Source organism: Ceratotherium simum, chromosome 14 (assembly GCF_057802395.1).
Source record: "Ceratotherium simum simum isolate JZ-2026a chromosome 14, ASM5780239v1, whole genome shotgun sequence".
Taxonomy (NCBI): Eukaryota; Metazoa; Chordata; class Mammalia; order Perissodactyla; family Rhinocerotidae; genus Ceratotherium; species Ceratotherium simum.
Window position 1 is genome coordinate 7,680,680 of NC_141913.1, and position 24,700 is coordinate 7,705,379.

Consider the following 24,700-nt stretch of genomic DNA (forward strand, 5'->3'; position numbering starts at 1 on the left):
AATAAAATAGTTGCACTCTATCTTTTAATATTGTTTCGTGAAAGTCTAAAAATGAGGAAGAGCATAAGTTCGAAATGAAAGTTGCTCCTAAAAAGGATGATAGGCAACCTTATGCTAACTTATTGTTTAAGGGAGATACTTAAATACTCTGAAAGCAGAAAAATTACAACATACTATTTTATTTTACAACATGTATGCAATTTTTCTCATCACAAATTTATCAATTTGTCTATGATCTAAAATACAATTAGGGCTGGCCCCGTGGCTTAGCGGCTAAGTGCGCGTGCTCTGCTACTGGCAGCCCAGGTTTGGATCCTGGGTGCGCACCGACGCACCGCTTCTCCGGCTATGCTGAGGCCGCGTCCCACATACAGCAACCAGAAGGATGTGCAACTGTGACATACAACTATCTACTGGGGCTTTGGGGAAAAAAAAGGAGCAGGATTGGCAATAGATGTTAGCTCAGAGCCAGTTTTCCTCAGCAAAAAGAGGAGGATTAGCACGGATGTTAGCTCAGAGCTGATCTTCCTCACAAAAAATAAAATAAAATAAAATACAATTAAATGCCCCCAAATTCTGGTGCTTTCTTTTAAATCTTAGTCATTGGCAAAAAAACAAACTTGACATATATTTGTTGAAAAATGATTTCATCTTTTTGAATTTTCTAGGCAAACTGAGCAGAGAGTAGGAGCAGTGACATCCAGCCTTTGGCCTCATCCCGACACTGTGTTCAGGGCCACGAAGGAAGTGGTGGCAAAGGGCTGGGGGCTGACCACAGGGCAACCAAGTCTTGAGCCTCACAGCGTGGCTGGCGCTAGCTTCTGGACTGCAGTTTGGGAACCACTGCTCTAAATCACCGATTCCTGGTCAGATGTGGCATCTGCATCTCCCAGGGCTTTTTCAGAGATGGAGGCCTGATATTAGTGGGTTGGACAAGTTCCCAGGTGGGCCTGATGTACATCCTAGGTAGGGTCCACTGCTCTGGGCCGACACATTGACATTTATCTTGTGATATACAGCAATGAATATTTATTTATTATTATTATTATTTGTGTGTGTGTGTGTGTGTGTGCGCGCGCGCACGGGTGTGTGTGAGAGAAAGACTGGCCCTGAGTTAACACGTGCGCCAATCGTCCTCTATTTTGTATATGGGACGCCGCCACATCATGACATGATGAGCGGTGTGTAGGTCCACATCCAGGATCTGAACCCGCAAACCCTGGGCCACCAAAGCAGAGCGCACGAAATTAACCACTATGCCAGCAGGCCAGCCTCTTAATTTTTTTTTTTTTATTGAGGTAGCACTGGTTTATAACATTATATAAATTTCAGGTGTACATCATTATACTTTGATTTCTGTGTAGACTACATCATGTTCACCACCCAAAGACTAATTACCATCCATCACCATACACATTCAAGTCTTTAATCCATTTTGAGTTAATTTTTGTGTATGGTATAACATAATGGTTTACTTTCATTCTTTTGCATGTGGCTGTCCAGTTTTCCCAACATCATTTATTGAAGAGACTTTCCTTTCTCCATTGTATGTTCTTGGCTCCCTTGTCGAAAAGTAGCTGTCCATAGATGTGTGGGTTTATTTCTGGGCTCTCAATTCTATCCCATTGATCTGTGTCTGTTTTTGTGCCAGTACCATGCTGTTTTGATTACTATAGCTTTGCAGTATATTTTGAAATCAGGGAATGTGATACCTCCAGCTTTGTTCTTTTATTCTCAGGATTCCTTTGGCTATTCTGTGTCTTTTGTTGTTCCACATAAATTTTAGGATTCTTTGTTCTATTTCTGTGAAAAAATGTCTTTGGAACTTTGGTAGGGATTACAGCAATGAATATTTAAATTTACCTCATACAAAAGGAACCCACCATACTGATATCATAGTGGATCCAAACCAGGAGCAACTGCTGTCCACACATACAAGAGGGCGGGCGATTTGAGAATTTGGTTTGTCAGAGTAATCTGACTGAAAAACGCCAGAAGCCCTGATAATGCCATTATGCCTAGTCTTGCAGTGCCCTCAAGGTCTTTACCAGGACCCTACTCGGCTGGTCCAGCCCTCACTTCTGTCATAGCCACCTGGACCGATCTCACCAAAACCTTGGGTACCAAAATAGTTCCTCAATCAGAAACAGCTGGTTGGTTACTGTAGCCTTTTTCCTCTCAAAGACTAAAAGCAATCTATATAGTCCTTTTGACATTGCCATTTAATTTAGATTTAAACGATTTTAAAAGTTAAATAATCATAAGCATTTTAGAGCTTATAAATGTAACAGATGTCAAGGATCCCGACTTCACTGAATAAGGAAATAGGAAATAATAGATGCTCAAACACAAAGGTTGTCAACAAAACAAACACAACATATTGGCAGAGAGAATTTCTAAGGGAGAGTTGGTGACCTTGAGATAACCTAACCAGTTAGAAGGAAACAACAGGGGAAAAAGGGGGGTAAATTTGAACACTGGTTTGTCCTTTCCTTCGCTTAATTATTCACAGCGAAAAAAAGCTATGGTGCCTACCCTGTGCTAGATGGATGCTGAGGGAGACTGCCTATGTGTTTCTGCCGCATAAGTACAAACATGGAATCTGACCTTTACAATGATCTATACCCAGAAATCCAACAACTGGTATTCCAGCTTTAGCAATTCTCCATAAGGAAAGAAAGAGATCCCTTGCATCCAAGGCAGTGGTTTTCAAACTCTGTTTTGCAGAACTCTGGGGGTGAGGGAGGGGCCTGAGGAGCCCCCAGAGCTCAAGGAGAGTCTTCCTCTAGAGTCTAAGGCTCCCTTGGAACTAGGTGCAAAATGCTGTGTAAATATTTGAACTTTTCCAAGGAAAAGATTAATAGCTTGCATCAGCTTCTCCACACAGTGATCTCAAAAGGGTTAAGAACTTCTGCTCCAGAAAAGAGCAAGGTGGGATCCTCATAAAGGCCTTCCCTGTCGCACGCTTTGGCCTGGCGAGGGGAGACTGCGTCACTGAATACCAGCAGGGGCACACCATCAGGCGGTGGACCTGGGTCCACGCAGCTGATGGCGCCATTCTGGGTCACATCCTTCTTGGAGAGTCTGCGTGGGGCCACCAAGCAGACACAGGCTGCTAGGGGACACTAATGCTTCAAATTCTTCCAGAAATACGCAAAGTGGCTTAGTAGAGGGAAGCAGGGCGCTCCCCCCGAGCATGTGTTGTGGAAAGTGGAGCCTTTTCACTGTCTATAATGTAATATATTGACATGAGGGTTGTCAAGATGATAGTAAAAGGAATGAAAACTAGGACCTGTTTGTTTACCATGCAGTCGAAGTATCAGGGGGCAGGCCATGAGGCTTCCTGTTTTATGTCTGCCCCCATGACCAATGGTGCAGCCTCCGGGGTTGGACCCTGGCCGTCTTCAAGAACAGGGCAATGTGTTACTGGGATGTTTTCCCTGAGAAATACACCTACCTATGCGAAGGAAACCTCTTCTGCAGCTCAGAAATAATTAAATCTTCCACAAGGTGATCCGTTTCTGTCACAAGATCCGCAGCTGATGTTTTTGTTGAAACATGTTTTTCCTCAGAAAGGGCTTTTCTGATGATCTGAAATAAAAGTACGAGAGGTCGGTTAAGCTGACAAGCATTCTCCTCCCCCAGACAAATGAGCTCTCCCCTCCTGTGGGGCCAACTCTGAATTTGGCGTGCGTTGGGGAGGGGCAGTGAGCATGGGTCTGTGGATCACTGACTTCCATCGTGACAGGCCTTCAGGAAATATTACACCCAAGCCTTTCTGTTTGGGTTTCTAGTGAGCCTTAACTTCTACTCTTCTTTTTACAAGACAGACTTACTTGTTGAAGTTACTTTGTCCTACCTGTGGGACAATTTTTCTTTGAGGGAAAAGAAACACATAGTGGTCTTTTTTTTTTTTGTGAGGAAGATCAGCCCTGAGCCAACATCCATGCCAACCCTCCTCTTTTTGCTGAGGAAGACCGGCCCTGAGCTAACATCTATTGCCAATCCTCCTCCTTTTTTTTCCCTTTTTCTCCCCAAAGCCCCAGTAGATAGTTGTATGTCATAGCTGCACATCCTTCTAGTTGCTGTATGTGGGACGCGGCCTCAGCATGGCCGGAGAAGTGGTGCGTCGGTGCACGCCTGGGATCCGAACCCGGGCCGCCAGTTGCGGAGTGCGCGCACTTAATGGCTAAGCCACGGGGCCGGCCCCCACGTAGTGGTCTTGAAGAGCACAGAACTTCATCCAATGTAAAATGAGGTAACATACCTTTCCCCCACAGAGTCCCATGAATTTGAATTTATGAGATTTCAGTGTAAAAACTTCTCCCTAATTCACTTTACGAATCATATGAAACGGAATATGTCTTTGAACCCAGATGACAAATGTTCAAACTGAGACAGCTGGGAAAGCTAAAATGTACTTCAAGGACACAAAGCCAGGCTCTCCTTGCTGCTCTGGGTCAGGGCATCACTGACTGTCCAGGGGGCACATGCACATGAACTGGCTTTGGTGCCAAGCATCCTCCCTGAGCCCACAGGGCTGAGCTCTCAGGCGCTCCACAGTGTGTGAGCTGCCAGCACATCCGGTCTAAACCCACTGCGGCTAAATATAGGGGCGAGGAACAGAGGGCACCAGATCTCCAGTACCTCCCACCAGGCCTAATCCAGCTCCAGGAACCCCTGAGAGACCCAAACAGGAAGGCGTGTGGAGTGGTTAATCAGTCACAGGACACTTCGGGAAGGATCAGTTCTATTTTGTGAAATAAAAAGCACCCCTACCCCAGCGTGGGCCTTTCTTCTTCATTTCTGTCCACTGTAACAACTCGATGTCTCCCTTACCATGTGACATTTCAGGACACCTAAAAACCACTTCAGACCTTTCCTCCAAAACTGGCTACCACTGCAAGATCCTGCATTTCCTTCCAAAGCACCATCAATCGCTCAGCTACTCAGACTTGACATCCTTTCCCCATCGTGATACTTATTCTCCAACCTTAGATAAGCGTTTCCTGAGTGCCCTTCCCTGTCCAGCCTGTGCTATGCACTAACAGTGCTGAAGGGGAGGAGGGCAGACGAGATTCACCCGGAGTCTGCAGAGAGGAGGAGATGCTCACGTGGACTTTTAAAGAATAAGCAGGAGAACCCCCTAGACATGGAGCAGGTCCCCTTCTTATGTTTCTCACATAGTCCCCCATCCTAGTGCTGGCCCAAATAATACTGAGCCTAGACAGGTTTTGTTTGTTTTTTTCGTCTTGGTTGCAAAGATAACAGATACATATTACAGAAAATTTGGAGTATAATGTATTTTGTAAATAATATAAAAGACAAGGCATAGCAGTCATGTATGATCCATTAACTAAAGACAGTCTCATTCATCTTTCTGGGCAGCCACCTGGGGCCTTCCTGTCCCTTCTATTTGCAACATCCTGCTCACCACTATCAGGTTAATCTTCAAACACCAGTTTACACAGCAAGCTTTCACCAAATGAACCTCCACAGGTTCCTCGTTTATAAATTTCAAACTCCTCAAATCTAGCTCATGTAGCACCTGCCCTGTCCTCCAGGAATCTCTAAATTATGAGCTAGTCCAGACCTCCTGTCCACAGGTCATTTGGCAGGGAGCTTGTATCTTGCATGGCAATTCAGTGTGGGTGTGGGGGTGGATGGAGTCTATGTGGTATGTAGATATGGTTTATATGTGTGTAGCATGTGTGATGTGTATGTAACGTGTGGTAGAGTGTGTGTGCAGTTTATGTGGTGCGTGTGGGGGTATGGTGTGTGTGTATGCGTGGTATGTGTGTATGGTTTACATGTGTTTGTGGTTACATGTATGGGTGGGGTATGTATGCATATAGTTAGGGAGGAGGAGAGAGGAAGGTACCCTAACCAGAGGGCACGCCACCAGAGCTTCTCAAACTTTAATGTACGTGAGTGACCTGGGGACTTGTCGAAGTGAAGACTGGTTGAGGAGCTGTGGGTTTTGGGGTCTTTGCATATTTTTGACAAGTTCTGTCATGACACCAATGCTGGGGGCCACATTTGAGGGCAGCAGGGGCTGGAGCAAGTTCTCAAACCCCAGAGTAAGGAAGGGTGTTCAGGAGGCTGGGATGGTCCGACTGGGCACCACACGTGAGTCCTGGGCCTCCTCCCTGAGAGGACACAGGCTTCCTTTTACACTTCCCCCTATTCTCACCTGTGTGGTAAGCATTCACACAATTAAAGGCCATGATTCCAACCATCTACCTTGTAGTCTGCGTGCAGAAGCTCGATTGATGATTTTTAAACATAGATCAGCTTGCACCACTTTAACGCTTAGAACTACCCAATGGCTTCCCATTGCTCTTAGAACAAAGCCCCAGATCCCACATGACCAGGCCCTCGCCGCCGCCAATCTCACCTCCCACAGGCCACCCCCACGCTCACTCTCCTTCCACCACCCTGGTTTTCTGGCTGATCCTAACCAAATTTGTTTCTGCCCCAGGGACTTGATAGCTTCTGGTCCTTCTGTCTAGAAACTTCTCACCATCTGCAATCATCTTGTTTGTTTTGCTGTTGATGGTATGCCTCTCCCCACCAGCACACGAGCTCCAGGAGAGCAGAGTGCGCTCTCTTTTGTTCCCTGCCACTCTCCTAGCATCTACTCTACATGTGGCACAGAGTAGGTGCACAAAATTCTTTGAATCATGAATCAAATACACTTCAGACAGTTTGAATAGATTCTGCGCCATTTTCTCCAACCAGCTCACTGACCACCTTGGTCTTTTTGTTTTGCTTCATTGTTTTCTGTCCTGTTAAAAAGCTCTGATGTGGGCCGGCCCCGTGGCTTAGCGGTTAGGTGCGCGCGCTCCGCTGCTGGCGGCCCGGGTTCGGATCCCGGGCGCGCACCAACGCGCCGCTTCTCCGGCCATGCTGAGGCCGCGTCCCACGTACAGCAACTAGAAGGATGTGCAGCTATGACATACAACTATCTACTGGGGCTTTGGGGGAAAAAATAAATAAATAAAATTATTAAAAAAAAAAAAGTTCTGATGTGCTTCAAGGCTGTCACCCTCTAGCCACCATCCACTAGTCCTACCTCCTGGAGCCAGCGTGAATCCGCCTCATGGCACACAAACCCATTCTCCACACCACATCCAGATGAGCTTGCTAAAACCCTGATCTTAATCATGCATCTCCCCAACATAAAGCAATTCATGGCTCCCTATTACTCCAAGGATAAAGTCAAAACCCGTGAAGGTGGCATACGTTGTAGCCCAGATAATTTGACCACCAGTCTCGTCTTCTTCCTTTTAGAAACAGAAGCCCCAAGTCTACCAAGGCAGAGCCACCTCGGCAGTCACCTGCGCCTTTAGTGCAGGTAGGTGTGGCCTTGTGACCAAGTTCTGTCCAAAAGCATATAAATGGAAGTGATTTATGCAACTTCTGAGTCAGATCCCTAAAAGGTGCACTGTTTGCACTCCACTTCCTCTTGTCGTTTTCCCCTTTGCCACCGGCTGTGACATGGTTGTGGTGGTGAGAGGTCAGCTTTGGTCACGTGGGAAGAGACTACCACCTTAGAGGAACAAGCAAGAAGGCACCTGGGCCCGAGTGACTTTGGGAAGCAGAGCCTACTCCCCAGACCTCTAACTGGACTTCTAAGTGAAAAAGAAAGAAACCTACCTTGCTTCTGTCATTGGTCTTTATGAAGGAAGCCAACCCATCAACCTAATAAAGGCCTAACCTAAACTTACTTTCTCATCCCGCTCCAGGACTGATATGCTCCAGCCAAAAGGAATCATTCGCCTTAGAGTCTCCTTCCGACAGAACTGCCAGCCTTCCTCTGGCCCGTTTGTTCTCTTCCTTGGTGACTCAGTTCAAATGTCACCTCCTCTGTGAGAAGTTTCCAACTTCTTCGGGCAGAGCAGGGCATTCACCCCTTAAGTGTACTCCTAGGGCACTTATGCAAACCATACAACTGGCCCCTTGGGATTCCACGTCAGTCCACTCCTCATTAAGGACCCTCGTCTGTCCTATTTGTGTATCCCACAGGTGGATTTTGCAGCCTGTACAGGGGCTGCCACACAGTAGAGTCTCAGTGAACATCTGCTGAATGAATGAATGAAGATTTCTTGGCTGCCACACACAGCTCATAGATAACTAAAATCTGGAAGACTTTTAAACAAGTGCTCTTGTGAAGCCATATCTAACCTCACCGGTATTTATGCTTGGTCTTGGTCTTCCAGATCCAAAATACACACAACTCTAGTCTGTCAAGGAGATGCACGCTCAGGCACCCATGTGGGCCGTCTGGGGAATGTCTGATGTCATCTGGGCACACTTTCTGGAGGAACCAGGCCCCCAGCTACAAATTATACAGAGGAGGGGGAGGTTTAGGGATGTGGAAGGAGGATGTTGTATCATGCTCTTTTTTGAAATTTTTATTTTCTGTTTTTATTAATATTTATTATTGCTGTGCTATGATTGTTTCACTGTGGGCATGTCACCAGGAAAGCCATGGGGCACGAATGGGCCTGTGTCCTTTAGCAGGAGGGCAGGCCACGCCGCACTCTGCGCTCTCCGGCAACTTGCAGTGGCGCGCTGTTGCCCACCCTCGCTCACCTGCTGCTGCTCCTTCGGGCCCCGGGTCACCATCCACTCGGCCGCCTGAGGAACCTGCAGATCATTCGTGACTCTTCCCTCTCCCCCGGTTACATCCCTAGATATTTAGATTGTATTTCTGAATGATTTTCCCAAACTACACTGCCCTCCTCAGATCACCCACCATCACTTGCCTGGGGTGCTAAACCAGCCTCCAAACTTCCCTCGGTCTTTCCTCTGAAGGGTCGTCCACCAAGAGCAGGGTGGCCTCTGGGGAAAGCAGATCTACCTCCTGGCACTCCTTGTGGCTTACTGGGCTCGCCAGGAGGACAGCAGGCCTGGGTGAGGTCCTCCACGACCAGCCTGGGCAGCACTCGGCCCCCAGTACCTTGCCCTGCCCCTTGCCATGCTCAATCACTCTTGGGTGGTCTCCCTCCCATATGTCTTTGGACTCCGTGTTCCTTCCGCCTGCAGTGGTCGTCCCTGGCTACTGCCTGCCCATTTGTCCTTCAGGACTCTACTCAAGCCAGTCTCCCCCTGGAATCTGCCTGTGTAGCCCTCCGTGCCCCTACCCTGGGAGAGGCCTTTTCTCTTGGATCCTGGTGGTTCCCGTAGCACTGAATGCAGATCTCAGTTATGCACACACCACAGTCTTTTATCACCGTCAAGCCCTGTCCTCTCTCTTCCACTAGACTGTAAGCTTCTGGAGAGCAGAGTTCTGCCTCTCACCTGAGTAGCTCCAGGGCCCACCCCTCCCTACAACCCTAAGTAGGCTCCACCCTGTCCACCCCAGGCCTCAGACCCATCATGGCAATATGCACTGTAATGAGACTCTACCAACCTACTTGGGGGACTTCCATATGTGAGACAGCTAGATAAATTAGCTTCCTTTCAGTCACCAATGATTAGAAACTCTAGTTCTTCATGAAGGAGATGCATATGAAAATTTCCCCTGCCTAGAATGTGATTCTTATTTTCACCATTTCATAACATCAGTAGGCAGTAGAGAAGATAAACCTACAGTTGAGAATAAGACAGATATGAATTCAAACTCCACTTGGGAGACCTTGCAAATCATGAGACTTCTCAGAACCTTAGTTTCTGCATCTGTAATAACAGTAGTATCTAAGACACTGGGTTGTTGTAAGAATTACATGAGGAACTGTACGTAATGTTCTTGGGACACAAAATGATTTATATATACACACAGACCTTCACCACTCTAAATAGTTATTTGTGAGAACATATATCTGACAAAACTTAATGACTTACGACAAAAAACAAAAACCTACCATACACACAAGGTACAAATCTCAAACCGGATGCTAAAATACTAGGCTAAGAAAAGTTTAACTCATAAATTTTCCTACACTGAGGAAAGGCAGTGATAGAGTATTGTATTTGTTTAAAAAATCATTATTAGACTCAAACAGCCCTGCCCTTTAGCCACGGTGGCATCCACAGGAGGATGGCCCAGGGGGCTGCCAGGTAAGTTACCTGCTAAAGCCCTTTACCACGGCTGTTTCTCTCAGTCTTAGAGAGTTTAAACTTTTGCATTTTGCCAGCAATAAGTTAGTGTATGCTGTTTTTTAATTAATGTTTTTCAGCTACTCACTAACTAAGTATGCACTTCACAGACCTCCTGGCCTGGGTCTCTCCCTCCAAATAACATTCTGTTAATGTTTAACATATAAAATATGGGCCTTCAGTCACTGAAGCCTGAATTTCAAATATAAGAAAGGACATCGTCAGTTCCAACATCAGAGGCATCATTCAGAGACACATCCAAATACCTCTTTCTTGTCTGTACACCATCTGGTTCTGTGTTACTGTCCCCAAGTCTGCCCTACAATTGTAGCCATCACTGCAGAGCAACTTGTGTGTGCTCCAGAACCCGTGAAACAGCACGCTCAAAGAACTCTGCCAGAAGTAGGGCTTCCAATAGGCAATGCACCTTTCTTTTGTCAGATCAGAAAAACGTGGCTACAGGAGGTGTGGTCCTAATGTGACTGCCACATTTTAGGTCCTAGACTTATCTGAACACAAATGAGTGTGGCATGATGGTTAATTTTATGTGTCAACTTGACTGGGCCATAGGCTACCCAGATATTTCATCAAACATTATTCTGGGTGTTTCTGTAAGGGTGTTTCTGGATAAGATTAACATTTTAATCAGTAGAGTAAAGCAGACTGCCCTTTGTAATGTGAGTGGGCCTCATCCAATCAGTTGAAGGCCAGAAGAAAAAGACTGACCCTTCCCTGAGTAAGAGAAGTCTCCAGCAGACTGCCTTTGGATTTCATCTGCAACACTGACTCTTGCTGCCTTCAGCCTTCGAACCGGGACACTGGCTCTCCCTGGGTCTCCAGGCTTGCTGGCCACCGATTGGTTCTGTTTCTCTGGAAAACCCTGACTAATAACATGTGACAATCAATAAAACCTACAAAGTAAATCAGATACCCGGGTAACAACGTGGCTATCACATGGCACAAGTGCTCAACAGTTCACATCTGTTAATACATTTCAAATGACTGCAGAACTTTAATCCCGGGGAAGAGGAGGAGCTGGTTAAAGTGGAGGTGGGCCGAGGACGCCAGATCCTCCAGGGATCACACACCAGCGAGTCTCAAGGCTCTCAAGCGTAACTGCCTCCCTCTTTATCTTCATAGCCAAGTCTCCTCAAACTTGCCATCTCTACTTTCTAATTTGCTATCACCCCTCTGTGTCCCCAGCACTCCTCTGAACCAGCCCTGCCAGGCACCTGGCCACCTCCCATGCAAATCCGGGGGACACTTACCCACATCTCAGCTGCCTTCTCTGTGTCATCTGACCCTCTCCACCAGGGCCGGAGACCACCACCCTTCTCAGACACTCCTTAGGAGAGGTGTGTCTAAGAACCCAGGCTGGGCCCTGCCCTTGGGCTGTGCGCCCCGGAGACCCCACCTACTCCGTCCCGCGGCGTCATCAGCTGTGTTGGCGCTCACACTTGCTGAGGACGTCCTCTGTCCCAGGCACTGTTCTAAGCAGTTCAAACATACCAACTTACTTAATCCTCATAAACTCTGAGGTAATAATAATTATTATTCTCGTGTTAAAGATGAGGAAACTGAGGCACAAAGAAATTAGGAAAGTTGCCCAACCTCATACAGCTCTAAAGTGTAGGAAAAGAGATTCTAGGGCCAGCCCCGTGGCTTAGCGGTTAAGTGCGTGCGCTGCACTGCTGGCGGCCTGGGTTCGGATCCCGGGTGCGCACTGACGCACCGCTTCTCCGGCCATGCTGAGGCCACATCCCACATACAGCAACAAGAAGGATGCGCAGCTATGACATACAACTATCTACTGGGGCTTTGGGGGAAAAAATAAATAAATAAAATTAAAAAAAAAAAACAAAAGAGAGATTCTAACACAGGTGCTACAAATCCTCCATCACTGAACAGAGCCGACTCCCCCGGCTGCGGTTATCCTGACTGATGATTTCCAAATCCCTATCCAGTCCAGATTCTCTCTAAAGCAATGAAATCCATCCAGTTGCCTAAGCCAGAAACCCAGAAGTTTCTTACTCCTAGGTCACCTTCAACTTACAATTCATCACCAAGTCCACCCAACACACAATCAATCATCCAGACTCACCTTGGTCACTCTTGGGTACGATACCCACCTGCAACTCGGCCCCCCAAACTTCTCCCGCCCAGTGGCCTGACTCTCCTCTCCCATCTTAAGCTTCAGCCAAGGGGCATTTCTTGCACTGCCTTCCCTTTCACCCCTTGCAGTGTCCATCTTCTCTCTGCCTGACCCCTTCTGTTCCCCTCTACGCTCCCCAAACCCGTGACCCAACTTCTCTAGTGATTCCTGCTTTTCCTTTTAAAGATACAATTCGGGTACTACTTCTTCCAGGAAGCTGTCCCCAGTCTTCCAGGGCCTGGGAAGACCGCCACCACAGCTGTCCTGCCTGCTATTGTGATCATCAGCTTAGGCATCTGTTGTGGGCAGCCTGTGGGGGGCCTCCTGCAAGGCCTGCTGTGCGCTGAATGCACCACTCCGGTGGCCCAGGCACTGCCCTAGCCCCTGGGGTTGGGAGCTGAGACAGGGGACACCGGGATCATGAACTTGGCTTAGCTACATGGATGCAACACTGCCCCTCAACTGAATTCTTCCCTCATTTCCCAAGGGAGAAAAGAAGTGAACCAGGCCAACCCTAGGTTCTGGCCCAATGAGGCCAGGAGACAGGGAGGAGCCTGGACTCAAAATTCCCCCTTTCCTCTCCAAACCTCGGGTTTCTGGGGCTTGAGCTCCCCCACCCAGCCCCCGACTCCCAGGGCTCAGGGAGGAGGGCAGGGCCTGGAACTCACTAGCACAGTTTCCATCCTCTGGCTAAGTGGTAAGATTTCAGCTTACTGTCCCCCGCCAGCCCCAGAGACAGTCATCTCCACTAATGAGTGTTTCATATGGGTTAGCAAGTAAACATCTCAGGGCCACACAGGCCAATTCACTTTCACGTGGGGGTGACACCAGCCTTTCCTTCTATCCCATACTGAGACACAGCTGGGATTTCACAGACTCAATCATGCCAGGGCTGCGGGTGCAAATGCCTCTGAAAAAGAGAGCTCATTTTTCTCGAACAGCTTTTGTTAGCAAAATGGCATAAGGAACACACCAATTTCCTTACGACGACATGTAAGGAAAATGACAGCTGGCCTCGCACACAGGGTCAGGGAGTAGTGGGCCCTGGACACACAGACCGCATGTACCCCAAAAAGGGGCAGCTGCTACTCTGCATCTGCCAGTTGTTGTCTCAGGGGAGTTCTGTCTTCACTGAGCTTTTAAATGTTGGCACAAGTTTTACAATTGTTAATGCAGGCTGAGCCCCACCCTAGGGAACTAAGCAGAAACTGGAGGCCCGGACTCTGGACATGCAGTGCAGTGTGGGGCCAAGGTGAGGCGGGGGACTGAAGGCGGGAATGGGGAACTCACCACCCACCACCTCCCTTCCAACAGCGGTCGGCGCATTCAGCCAGGCAGGAGAGGTGGGAGTTTTTTCTGAATTGAGCAACCCAAGACCTCCACATACGGCCCTTTGGGAATCTCCCAGAGAAAAAAAAACAGGAGCTTGACTTGGGATCATCCTAAGGTGGTGCCCATGGGTGGACAAGCCCCCTCTCTCCCTGTCCAGGGACCTGGCCTGAAATACCATCCCAAGCCAACGGCTCCCAAATTGGCATCCCCACCCCTAACCTTTCCCCCAACCACTAGATCCAAACTCACACCTCCACTTAGAAATCCACTGGCAATTCAAGCTTAACATGCTCAAAACACAACACTTGACTTCCACCTACAAACCTGTTCCTCCTGCAGTTTCACCATCTCGGAAAACAGCCAATCCATTCGACCAGTTTTTCAAGCCCAAACCCTTGAAGGCATCCCTGGCTCCTCTCTTTCTCTCACACCCCGCCTCCAATCCAACGGCAAACCCGGCAGCTCAGCCTTGAAATACATCCGTTTCACCACCTTCTTCACTACATCCCAGTCAAATCTACCCTCATTGCTCACTTGGACTATTTTAGTAGCTTCCTATCAGATGTCTAATTCTGGTCTCCCCATGGCCTTGTAGGGCCCCACACAGCAGCCAGAGTGGTCTCCCTATCGCCCTATAGGACCTCACGCAGGACTCGGCCCAAAACCTCACATCACACTCAAAGCAAAGCCTAAAGTCCTTTCCAGAGTTACTCAATAAATATTTGTTCATTAGTCATATGAGACATGTAGATTAAAACCACAATAAAATACCACCTCAAACCCATCAGAATGGCTAAAATGGAAAAGACAGATAATGGTAAGTGTTGTCCAAGATGTTGAGCAACAGGAACCCTCGCCTACTGCTGGTAGGAGTGTAAATTGGTACATTCTCTTCAGAAAACTACCTGGCAGAATTTCATACCTAATGACACAGCAATTTCACTCCTATTATTAATATATCCCCAGCAGAAATGCATACATACATAACAAAAAGACACACGCAAGAATGTTCATAGCAACATTATTCATAGTTTGGACATTATCCAAAGTTTCCTCAAGAGCTGAATGAATAAATTGTCATATAGTCACAAACAAAATACCACACAGCAGTGGTTCTCAAAGTGCTGCTCCAGACAAGCAGCACCAGTGTCAGCTGGGAATTTGGTAGAAATGCTAATTCTCAGCCCCACTCCAGACCTAGCAAATCAGAAACTCTGGGGGTGGGACTTAGCTTGCCTTAACAAGCTTTCCAGGAGCTTCTGATGTATGGCAAAGCATGAGGACCACTTCTCTACAGCAATGAACCTGATGAGTTTGGTCACACTGAGATCACTAAAAATTCTGCTGGGAAGTTGGAAGATGACCGCCAGCAGGTACACAGAAAACTAAGCAAATGAAAAAAAGATTTTTTTTTTTAAATTTTTTATTTATTTATTTTTCCCCTAAAGCCCCAGGCGATAGTTGTATGTCATAGTTGCACATTCTTCTAGTTGCTGTATGTGGGACGCGGCCTCAGCATGGCCGGAGAAGCAGTGTGTCTGTGCGCGCCCGGGATCCGAACCCGGGCCGCCTGCATCGGAGCACACGCACTTAACGGCTAAGCCACGGGGCCGGCCCCATGAGATTTTTTTAACTTTAAGGAAAATACAAGTGGTATAAGAAAGAAAAGAACGCTTAATACAACTATACTGCCCAGCTCAACGATGCATTACAATTGTATGGTCACCAGAATGTGAACATGGATACCAACGAACCAAACAGGCAATGCAGCCATGCAACACACACACAATATCTAAAACAGATAACTCAAGAAAGAGGGGTAGAAGCCTATTATTTAGAAAATGGGTGTAACTATCAGAAAATCGAAAACAGTGACCTCTGGGGAAAAGAATGAGGAATGACATGGGACAGGGGACTGCTGTTTTTCATGACGGTCCTTTTAGCAGTATTTCACTTATGAAATACTTTGTGAATAAATGATAAAAATTAAAACCACAAATCAAAAACAACGCCGTGTTGGCAAAGCAAGCCAGACAAGAGGTGACATTGGGTCAGAGCCCACCAATGTGCACTTTCCGCTCTGGGGAGCCAGAGGTGGAAGAAGAGCATCCACATTCAGAGGCCCCTGTGGGGCAAGCACAGCCACCAGACCCGGGATAATACAAGGCTGAGAAGAGGCACAGGAAAGATGAGCAAGGTCACAGGGGAAGGTCCGAGAAGGAAGGGGCATGGGAGCTAGGTCCTGGAGGGAAAGTATGGTTTTCAACAAGCATAGGCCAGCAGAAAGGCAGGAAAACGCAATGTGCGTTTTGAAAACGCCAAGTAGAGTAGTTAAATCTGGCTGGACAAAGGGCTGGTCCACGCAGGGGCTGTCAGGACACCAGACTGGGCCTTGGGCAGCATGACCCACAGGAGTATGTAAGGCCAACTAGAGAGGCAGAGGCCTGGAGTGCTGAGGGTGGAGTTCTGAGATTTTGTCACCAGTAAACAGAGATGGATTTACTGTGAAGCTAATGAAGCTGAGCCTTCAAGGCCCCTCCCTGGAGTGAGGCTCTGCTAGGGATCCTACCACTGCGTTCTCATGGTCACACATGAACACCTTTCCTAAGTTTGCCAAAGTCAGCTATTCTAACTGTAGATATAACCGCTGTCTCTTCCCACTATGACCTCCCCTCCATCATATTTTGTGACAGGTGGCACTGGAGTGGGTACTGGCATTTTTGGCTAAAGCAAAATTGAGTGGAGATGAATTTACTTTGGGTTTGATGGGATATATCCATGGGGTTTGCCGTCACATCTGTCTGTAAGTAATTGTTAGTCATCCTGTGTAGGAATGGCTTCCAGAAATGCTGCTACTGTCCACCACACAGACTGACTTGGCAGTGACGTCAAGGGTAGGACCAGAGGAGCGTGTGCAGTGGCAGCCGGCATATGGGATCATGGAAAGAAACAAAGCTTCAACATATGGAGCCAGAGGCTACTCTGTGGAAAATTCTTTCCCATCTTACAACTAATATCTAAAAGAAAATTGACAAGATTCTCAAATTTGATGGCAATCCTAAAAATTTATATGACCCAGCAATGACAAGTTTGAAGCCTAAATAAACTTTCCTAAACTATCAGTAATCAATTTCAGTTAGCTGTGCTACAGGGAAGCCTGAATTTATCTTTCTATTCTTTCCATAGAAAATACTACCAAATCATTGTCGTTAGAAGATGCAAAGAGTATGAAGCCAAAAAATGTCAAAAAAGTATTACAGAAGATTGAGAGGCAGTTAAAGAATTATTTTTCTGCATTTTGTTATATCTGTTAGCATCTTAATATTCATACTGTTGTGATTTTTCTTATTCTAAATAAACAATTTTATATCAAATTTTGAATTTGTAATTTTGTATTTTTCTTAAAAGAGGGCCCCTAAATTATCTAAGCTTCAGGCCCAACAAAACCTGGATCTATCCCTGCAGGACACCTGAAAAAAGCATAGTTTTCTACAATACTTTTGTTCACACGTCACACAAAAGATGATAAACACCTATTTCGATAAATATTGCTATTTGCATTTTCGGTGGTGGTGGGAGTAAGGCTGGAGTCATGCCCTCCTGCAAGGCCCACAGCCAGGAAGGGGCTCCTGCAGTGGGGTGGGTGGTTGGGACTGGAAGCGAATGGATGAGTCCCAGTGGCAGGGCAGGAATGGGTGGTGGAGGGGCGAGGAGGAAGGGAGGGGGAGGAGGAGGGCCTGGTGGAGAGGGCAGCACTTTGGGGCAGGGAGGCCAGGCAGGCTGCTTTTGTGGAGAGCTCTCAGGACGGGGCAAAGGAGAGGTGGCAGGAAATTGTCTAGGGCTGCCCTGACCCTAAGCAATGTCTGAAAAATCAAGGACAATGACATTGATCTCTTGGGAGCTCCCTCTCTCCGCTCCCTCTATCTTTCAGCATATAGGACCCAGGCTCAGGAACTCAGCACAGAGAACTGTCTCAGCAATGTCTGAAAAATCAAGGACAATGACATTGATCTCTTTGGAGCTCCCTCTCTCCGCTCCCTCTATCTTTCAGCATATAGGACCCAGGCTCAGGAACTCAGCACACAGAACTGTCTCAGGAGCAGCTGCGAGTAGCAAACTTAATAAAACAGCAGACCACTGGGTGTTGGTGAGGGATGGGCATGTTGGGCCACAAGACCTCGGTAACTGTGCCAAACCCCCACTGCCTTAGCTGAGAAGGACTCAGGAAACGATCAGACTACCTTTTCATACCCCTCTGGGCTATCTGGCTAAAGGCCAGATTTTCTCCAGTCAGCACCCCATTACTATGAGAACATTATTAAGACAATTTGCACCCCTTTACACAGGTTACAATGACCTAGTGTGGCTTCTGCTTGTCCCAGCCACAGACCATTCTGGCCACTCTCTCCCTCACTGCCCAGCACGCAGGAAGTATCAGCATAATGCCCAAGAGAGAGCCCAGAGTCCTGACCTCCCTGACCAGACTCCTAATGGCAGAATCCTTATTTCACTCCTCCCTCGCTTTTTTTTAAAAAAACCTTTCTTGTTGGTAAATTGCAAAAACATAAGATATCTCTTAAATAACTTAAAATTTGTAAGACCCTTAGAATTGCGCCTGCCATACTGCAAGTTCTATATAAGCATTTGTTAAATAAAATACAATTTTTGAAAACCCTCTGTTTCTTAGGATCTAAATTTGAAAAACCACAGAAACCCATAACAACTCACCAGGGTTTACATAGTAGTGTCTGAATCCTAAACTGACTTCTCAAAGCCTCCAGGAATAAAAGTTTTACGCTGGAAACTAAAAGTTACTAAATATCCTGACAATGCTCACTCTGGAGAGGAAGTGAGGGGACTTGGAGGGAAGGGGGAGAAGGACAGAAAGTGCTCCCCACACACAGTGGATCTGCTTTCCAGGAAGAATGTGTGCCCTGCAGCTACAGGCTTCATCATTCTAGCAGTAAGGTTTGGGGTTCTCCTTTTCCTACAGGAGGCAAGGTAATGGAGCCAAAGAATAAAGTTTCACAACACTCCTTTTAAGTAATGTAGGGGACCGGCCCCACGGCCTAGCGGTTAAGTTCAGCGTGCTCCACTTTGGTGGCTCAGGTTCAGGTGCCGGGCACAGACCTACACCACTCATCATTCCTTACGGGGTGAGTCTTGGCTCCTTAAAACCACAGACAGAGGGCCCTCCAGCACAAGAATGTGTCCACTCAACGTTGAAGAGTAACTTTTAAAGGGGATTAGAGGATTCACACCAAGGCAAAGCACTATCCACTGTGCCTGTGACAATTCACTTCCAATTTAAGATTGGTTAACACCCTGATTTTAACACGAATAGAAAACTTGTAGAGCATTTTCAGATTGGTAGACCTAAAAAAAAAAATGCTGTTTGGATATAAAACGTCAATCTGCCCACATTGCTCTCTCTCCTGTCCACCTTCATTCCCCAAATCACCAGAACACAATCACTGACCTTCACAAGCAAAGCAGGAGCAAGCAATGTAACCACTCAATCTAGCCCGCCCCGACAGTCCTGAGAACCAACACTCACTCATTCACCCCACTATCATGGACTGTTTACCTACTACGTGCCAGGCTTGCTGAAGATACTGAGGAAAATGTGGGGAACAAAACATGCAAAAGTGAAAGTGGGAAAAGAGAGGAGCTGCACTCCACTTTCAAACTCTAGACTCCGGTTTTCTTTAGCTCTCCTGCTTGATTTTCATCCTTCCAGTCAGTGTTAACAAGTGCCTCCAATCACGGAGTGGAAGCACTTTTAGGCTGTGGGTCAGAGTAACTTTGGATTCACGATGCTTGAGGAAAGACAATAAAACAGCATGCCTGCCAGATCTCCAAGCGGCTGGGGTTTAAACCTGGGGGCAACCACACCCCTGTCCCGGCCACTGGATCAATTCAAAGGTCCTGAAAAACTAACAGCTGCGGCATTCTAGCCTGGGAGGGATTTTTGAAGCCCGAATTGATTTGCATAGTCCGTATATTTTAGCCTGCTCTCTCCAACGCAAAAGTCGTCACCTACAGTTAGCCACTCAACTGCCAAAGGAGAAGGGCTGCGTTCGGCATGCTTCACGGGTGGCTGCCACCGCCACGGGAGAGGGCGAGACGACACGAGAGAAAGAGGCGCTCACCTCCCCCGGCCCCTGGGGTGGAGAAGAGGAGGTCTGTGCAGCAAACCAACACAAAGACTTCTTTCACCGTATCACGCCTCGATCTGCGTATACCAAACGGCCAACGCACGCGGCACGGCCGCGCGGGTCGGCATCCGCATCCGAGGACCACCCCCGGCCCCGGCCCGGCCCGCCACCCCCGCGGCCGCACGCCGTCCTGGGCCTGGCTCCCCGCGAGACCCGCAGGAGCTCCTTTCATCTGACCTGACTTCTGCTCGAACTTTCAGAAGTTCCGAGGGGGCGTGATGCGGCCACAGCGCCAGCCCGGCCTGCGGGGCTGCGTCCCCCGGACCCTGACGGGGCGGGGAGGAGGGCGGTGCGCTCACCTGTCCCGCCCGCAGCGCCAGCTGCACGGCCGCCTCGAAGCACTCCTGCCAGGGGCCCCGGGCGGGCTCCTCCTCGTCCTCGCGGCTCGGCTTCATCGCGGCCTCGCCAGGCCCCGCCACCTCCAGCCCTCCTCGCCGGGCCCCCACCGGCTCCCGCCGCCCCGAAACCAGGCTCCGTACTCCCCCCTCTTCCTCCCGCCACTCCGCGCCTCGACCGCCGCCCGCCCCACAGCTGTGCCCGCGGGAAGCGCAGGGCGCCGGCCGCGGCCGGGGGAACGGCGCCGCGCGCCCCGCCCCGGCCCTGCCCCTGCCCCTGCCCCTGCCCCTGCCCCGCTGCCCCCGCCCCGCCCAGCGCCGAGCCCCGCCCTTCCCCGCAATAAGTCCGGGCCCGCGCCGAGCCTCACCCCTTCCCGCCGCGCGTCCCGCTCCCGTTCCCGGCCCCTCCCCTCTCAGCTTCACCCGGGGCCCCGCCCCTGTCCCCGCCCCCCGGGCCCCGCCCCGCCCAGCGCTGAGTATGGCTCCGGGCTTCACCCAAGCCCCACCCCTCCTCGCCGTGCGTCATGCTTTCCGCTCCTCGCGGCCGCGCTCCTCCACCCCAAGCCCCGCCCTTCCCACCGCCCTCTCGGCCGAGCCACGCCCCGCCAGCCCGCGGCCCCGCCCCGAGACACGCCTTGCGCCCTGTCCCGCGCGCTGAGCGTGGGCATGGCTGGGCGTTGTGGGAGAAAAGAGGATGCTGGTGACGGTGGACGTGGGCGGAAGGCTTCGTCCCCGCCAGGACTGGGGTCCTGAGTCTGGCTGTGGCCTGGGTAGGCGTGCATGGCCGTGGCCCACACTCCTCCTCCGCAGCGGATGTGCAGTGGGCGCCGGCGCGTCGGCTCCCGTTGGGGGTGCCTCTGACCCCCTACCCCTCGCCTGGCGGCCCGCGCGCACGTGGCCCGAGGGGTGGGTCGGCCCGGAAGGAGGTTTTTTCAACTCTTTCTAACGAGTCCACTCTTTGTCAGCGGAAGGCTGCTCACGCCAGGTATTGTTCTCAGCCTCCTCGGTGGGCTGTGAGCGCTTGTCCTCGCTGCTGCGAGCACAAAGCGCCTATGTTCCCGAGTGTTCGGATGCAAACAAGAAGCTTTCACCTCAGCTAAAGAGCAAACACTACGATGACAGTCATTGGATTTTATAATGGTCTGAACTCAGACTCCAATGTGGAGTCTGAACTGTTACTCGCCCCTCTCTGTAAGGAGGAATGACCTTTTCAACCTTGGAGTCTTAAACACCGCTCGACAATGGCATCGCCAAAACGTCAATACAAGGCATTTCCCGAGAGAGGGACTCCGTGCTTTCCAGGAGTTTAATTTCATAAGCTCCTCTGCCTACCCCTTTATAAAAGATGCTGACCCACATAAAGTTATTCTGGAGTGCCACTTCTCAGAGCCTGGGAGAACAATGAGAGTTTATACGAGAACCTTGATGGGACCCTTTTTCAGATTAACCTGATGATGGGATTAAATGTTTTTAGCTTTTGTCTGTGAGCACTTTATATTGAAAAACCTTGTAGAGAAACTTTGGGTGTGCTGTATGAAAGACAAATAAAAATTACAAACAACAAGGAGGAATTAAGCAGCCACAGCTGGGTAGGACTTGAATCTTGTCAACCTTGAAAATAAAATAGCCTGTTATTTTACCAGCAAAATGAGTTTATTTGGGAATAGCTGAAAGAATTGCAATTCCAGATGTACATGCTATTGTTACCAATTTCACCTCACTACGGTGGCACTCTGACCCACACTCAGAGGAGCTCAGGGGAGGGGCCCATGGGTGGGCCTTGTACTCATAATCCTACGGTGGCACTCTGACCCACACTCAGAGGAGGGGCCCATGGGTGGGCCTTGTACTCATAATCCGTGGCTTCCTCAGAGGGTTCTTTCCTGTTCCGTGTCTCAGATTTGAAATGAAACCGAAGCTGAGTGTTCAACAGCACAAGTTTTATTCAATGGCCAAAGAATGGAGAAGCAGGAACTAAGTTCACAAATCAACTTCTCAGCTCTTGGAGTGATTAAGCAGCTGTTATAAGGGGTCTAGGTAATGAAGTTGAGGAATAGTTTATTCCAGGAAATGGGCAGGCTTTTCTGGGGAGCAAGGGTGCCACCTCTTTTCTTTCCTTAATTGGTTATATCCTGCCATTGCCATGGGTGTGTTCTATAATATGGTGGTGTATTACAATGAGCATATAATGAGCTGCGGGGTCTATGTCAGGTCAAGTTGGACTGCCATGTTGCCTTCAACCGGTTTTAACTGGATTTGATCTACCTCTCAGCCATCTTCTCCTTCCTCTCTTTGTGGTTTTCTGTAAGCTAAAGAGAACGTGTTAGGCTTGTTCTGAGCAGGGTTGTGGTTAACGTCTTATGGGGTCCATGGGCTGGGTAACACTATGGCAGACCATAGGCAAATCCAACAAACAAGGGAGAGGAACATTACTTTATAGAGAAAAAGGAGGAAGTTGGGAGGGATTGTTTAGAACCAAAGTCCATTGGAGAAAAGAGAGAGTTCATTGTGATGGTGGGTTCTCATTGGCTTAGTTGCTGGGAAAGTCAATTTCCTCTAGGAGATAAAATGTACATATTTCCTACAATTGATGATTCTTTCCTATTGAGGATTCTTCTTGTTGGGGGTCTGTAATTGACAATCCTTCCTGTACTTGATCTCAAGCGGTACTGCGTGAGAGCTCCCCATTCTGGTCTCCTGACTCCATTTTTTTTTTTTTTTTAAAGATTTTTATTTATTCATTTTTCCCCCCCAAAGCCCCAGTAGATAGTTGTATGTCATAGGTTCACATCCTTCTAGTTGCTGTACGTGGGACTCGGCCTCGGGTTGGACGGAGAAGTGGTGCCTTGGGGCGTGCCCGGGATCCGAACCCTGGCCGCCAGCATCAGAGCGCGCGCACTTAACCGCTAAGCCACGGAGCCGGCCTCCTGACTCCATTTTAAATTGTTTCCCTTTATTAATTTTCACCATCTCCACTCTAGTCTTGCCCAGTTTCCTCATCCCACCTCTCAGAAAACCAGACCAAGAACTGCTCCAGCTCCCATTACTGGTTGGTTTGGGGCAGCCAAAGGTATGCTCTACTCCATCTTTTTTGTTCACATTTTTCATAATTTTCAAGATAGGGAGCTGGACTTCTGAACATATTTAAGACTGTGCTCTGAATGCTTCATTTTAAAATTAAATGATTCAGTTTTTGATCTTCATGGCAGGTTTTCATTAGGGATCACTTCCAACGCCAAGCAAAATTAGGAAATATCAACTTAAAAAGCAAATTTGCCCATGATTTTACCATCAAAATGAGTATTTGGGAATAGCCAAAAGAATTGCAATTCAGGATGTGCACCCTATGACGAACCATAGGCAAATCCCGAAAACAAAGGAGGGGAGCTGCTTTTATAGAGAAAAAGGGGGAGTAGGGAAGGGCTGTTCTAAACAGAAGTTCATTGGAGGAAAGTAACAGTTCAGGGCAGCAATGGCTTCTCATTGGCTGGGCTGGTGCCAGGTGGGGAGAGAAATCTTCCTTCAGTAGTAAACTAGTTTTAGTTCCTGTCAGAAGGTGCAAGGGTAGGTCTTTTCCTGTTTAGTGTAATTGAGGATGTATGATAGGGAGTGAGAGCTCCCCCTACAGGCCTTCCTGCCTCCAATTTAGGTAAGTTTTCTTTTATTAATTTCCGCAAAATTAATGAACTTTCTCTTTGGCCTCTTCTCAGCTCCCCTTTCTGAACACCTCTCCTCCCCACTCGCTGTCTGTACCAATCTGAGTTTATCTTCACATAAACTCTTATTATGGACCTCATCCTAACTAAACATCTAGAGAAAAAGACTTCATAACTTCCTTGCCTTACTTCCAAATATCTTAAGGCAGAATCATGTGGTTGTTACCAATATGAAATTTGGAGCCAGCCAGATTTTCCTAAGTTAAAATATTGGCCTTGTTTCTTCCTTGCTGTGTGGATTTGGGCAAGTTACAAATAACCTCTTTTGCTTCTGTTTCCTCAATTGTAAAATGGGTTTTTGGTAAGTATCATATGGGTTAATATACATGTGCTTGGCACTTGTGTGTTTGCCAGTATTATTAAAGACTTGCTCACCAGTGTAGCCTCAAGTGACCAGCATACTGCTTGGTACATAACAGGTGCTTAATAAGTATCTGTTAATCACTGAATACTGAAATCAGCTTTTTCTAATGGGTTATCCAAATTTCTCATGCTTTAATGATGATTCTCCATGGAAATGTAAAATAGTTCTTCACCATGCCCTGTATGCAGTCTGCGTGTTGCCTCTCTCAGAGGCCGTGGGAAACCACATTAACTTTGGTAAACCCCTAGAGTACCATGTTCTGCCTTGAAAAACTTTCCTAACTGCCCCTTCCCTCACCCACCTGAGGGTGCAGCCTCAGGGGGCACTGTGGTCACCTGGAGGCATATGCCAGGTGCCTCCGCAGTGGCCAGAGACCAGGGAGTGGCAGTGAGAGGGTGAAAGGGTACTCAGGACAGACTGTCTCTTTTGCACCTTGCCCTTTATGTCCTTGTTAATCTGGGAGTCTCCTCCCCTTGTGT

At 48.3% G+C, this 24,700-nt stretch overlaps 1 protein-coding gene across 1 annotated transcript in view; it reads right to left on the reverse strand.

Moving 5' to 3' along the window:
• The window catches only part of IMPA2 (inositol monophosphatase 2), a 45,727-nt gene extending 25,451 nt beyond the window's left edge, over positions 1-20,276 (reverse strand). The window contains exons 1-2 of the mRNA XM_004421054.3: positions 20,106-20,276; positions 3,458-3,591 (exon numbers count right to left, since the gene is read on the reverse strand). Coding sequence (XP_004421111.1) covers positions 3,458-3,591; positions 20,106-20,201 — 230 coding nt within the window. The 5' untranslated portion in view covers positions 20,202-20,276. The remainder of the gene's footprint in view (positions 1-3,457; positions 3,592-20,105) is intronic.
• Between the last annotated feature and the right edge of the window lie 4,424 nt (positions 20,277-24,700).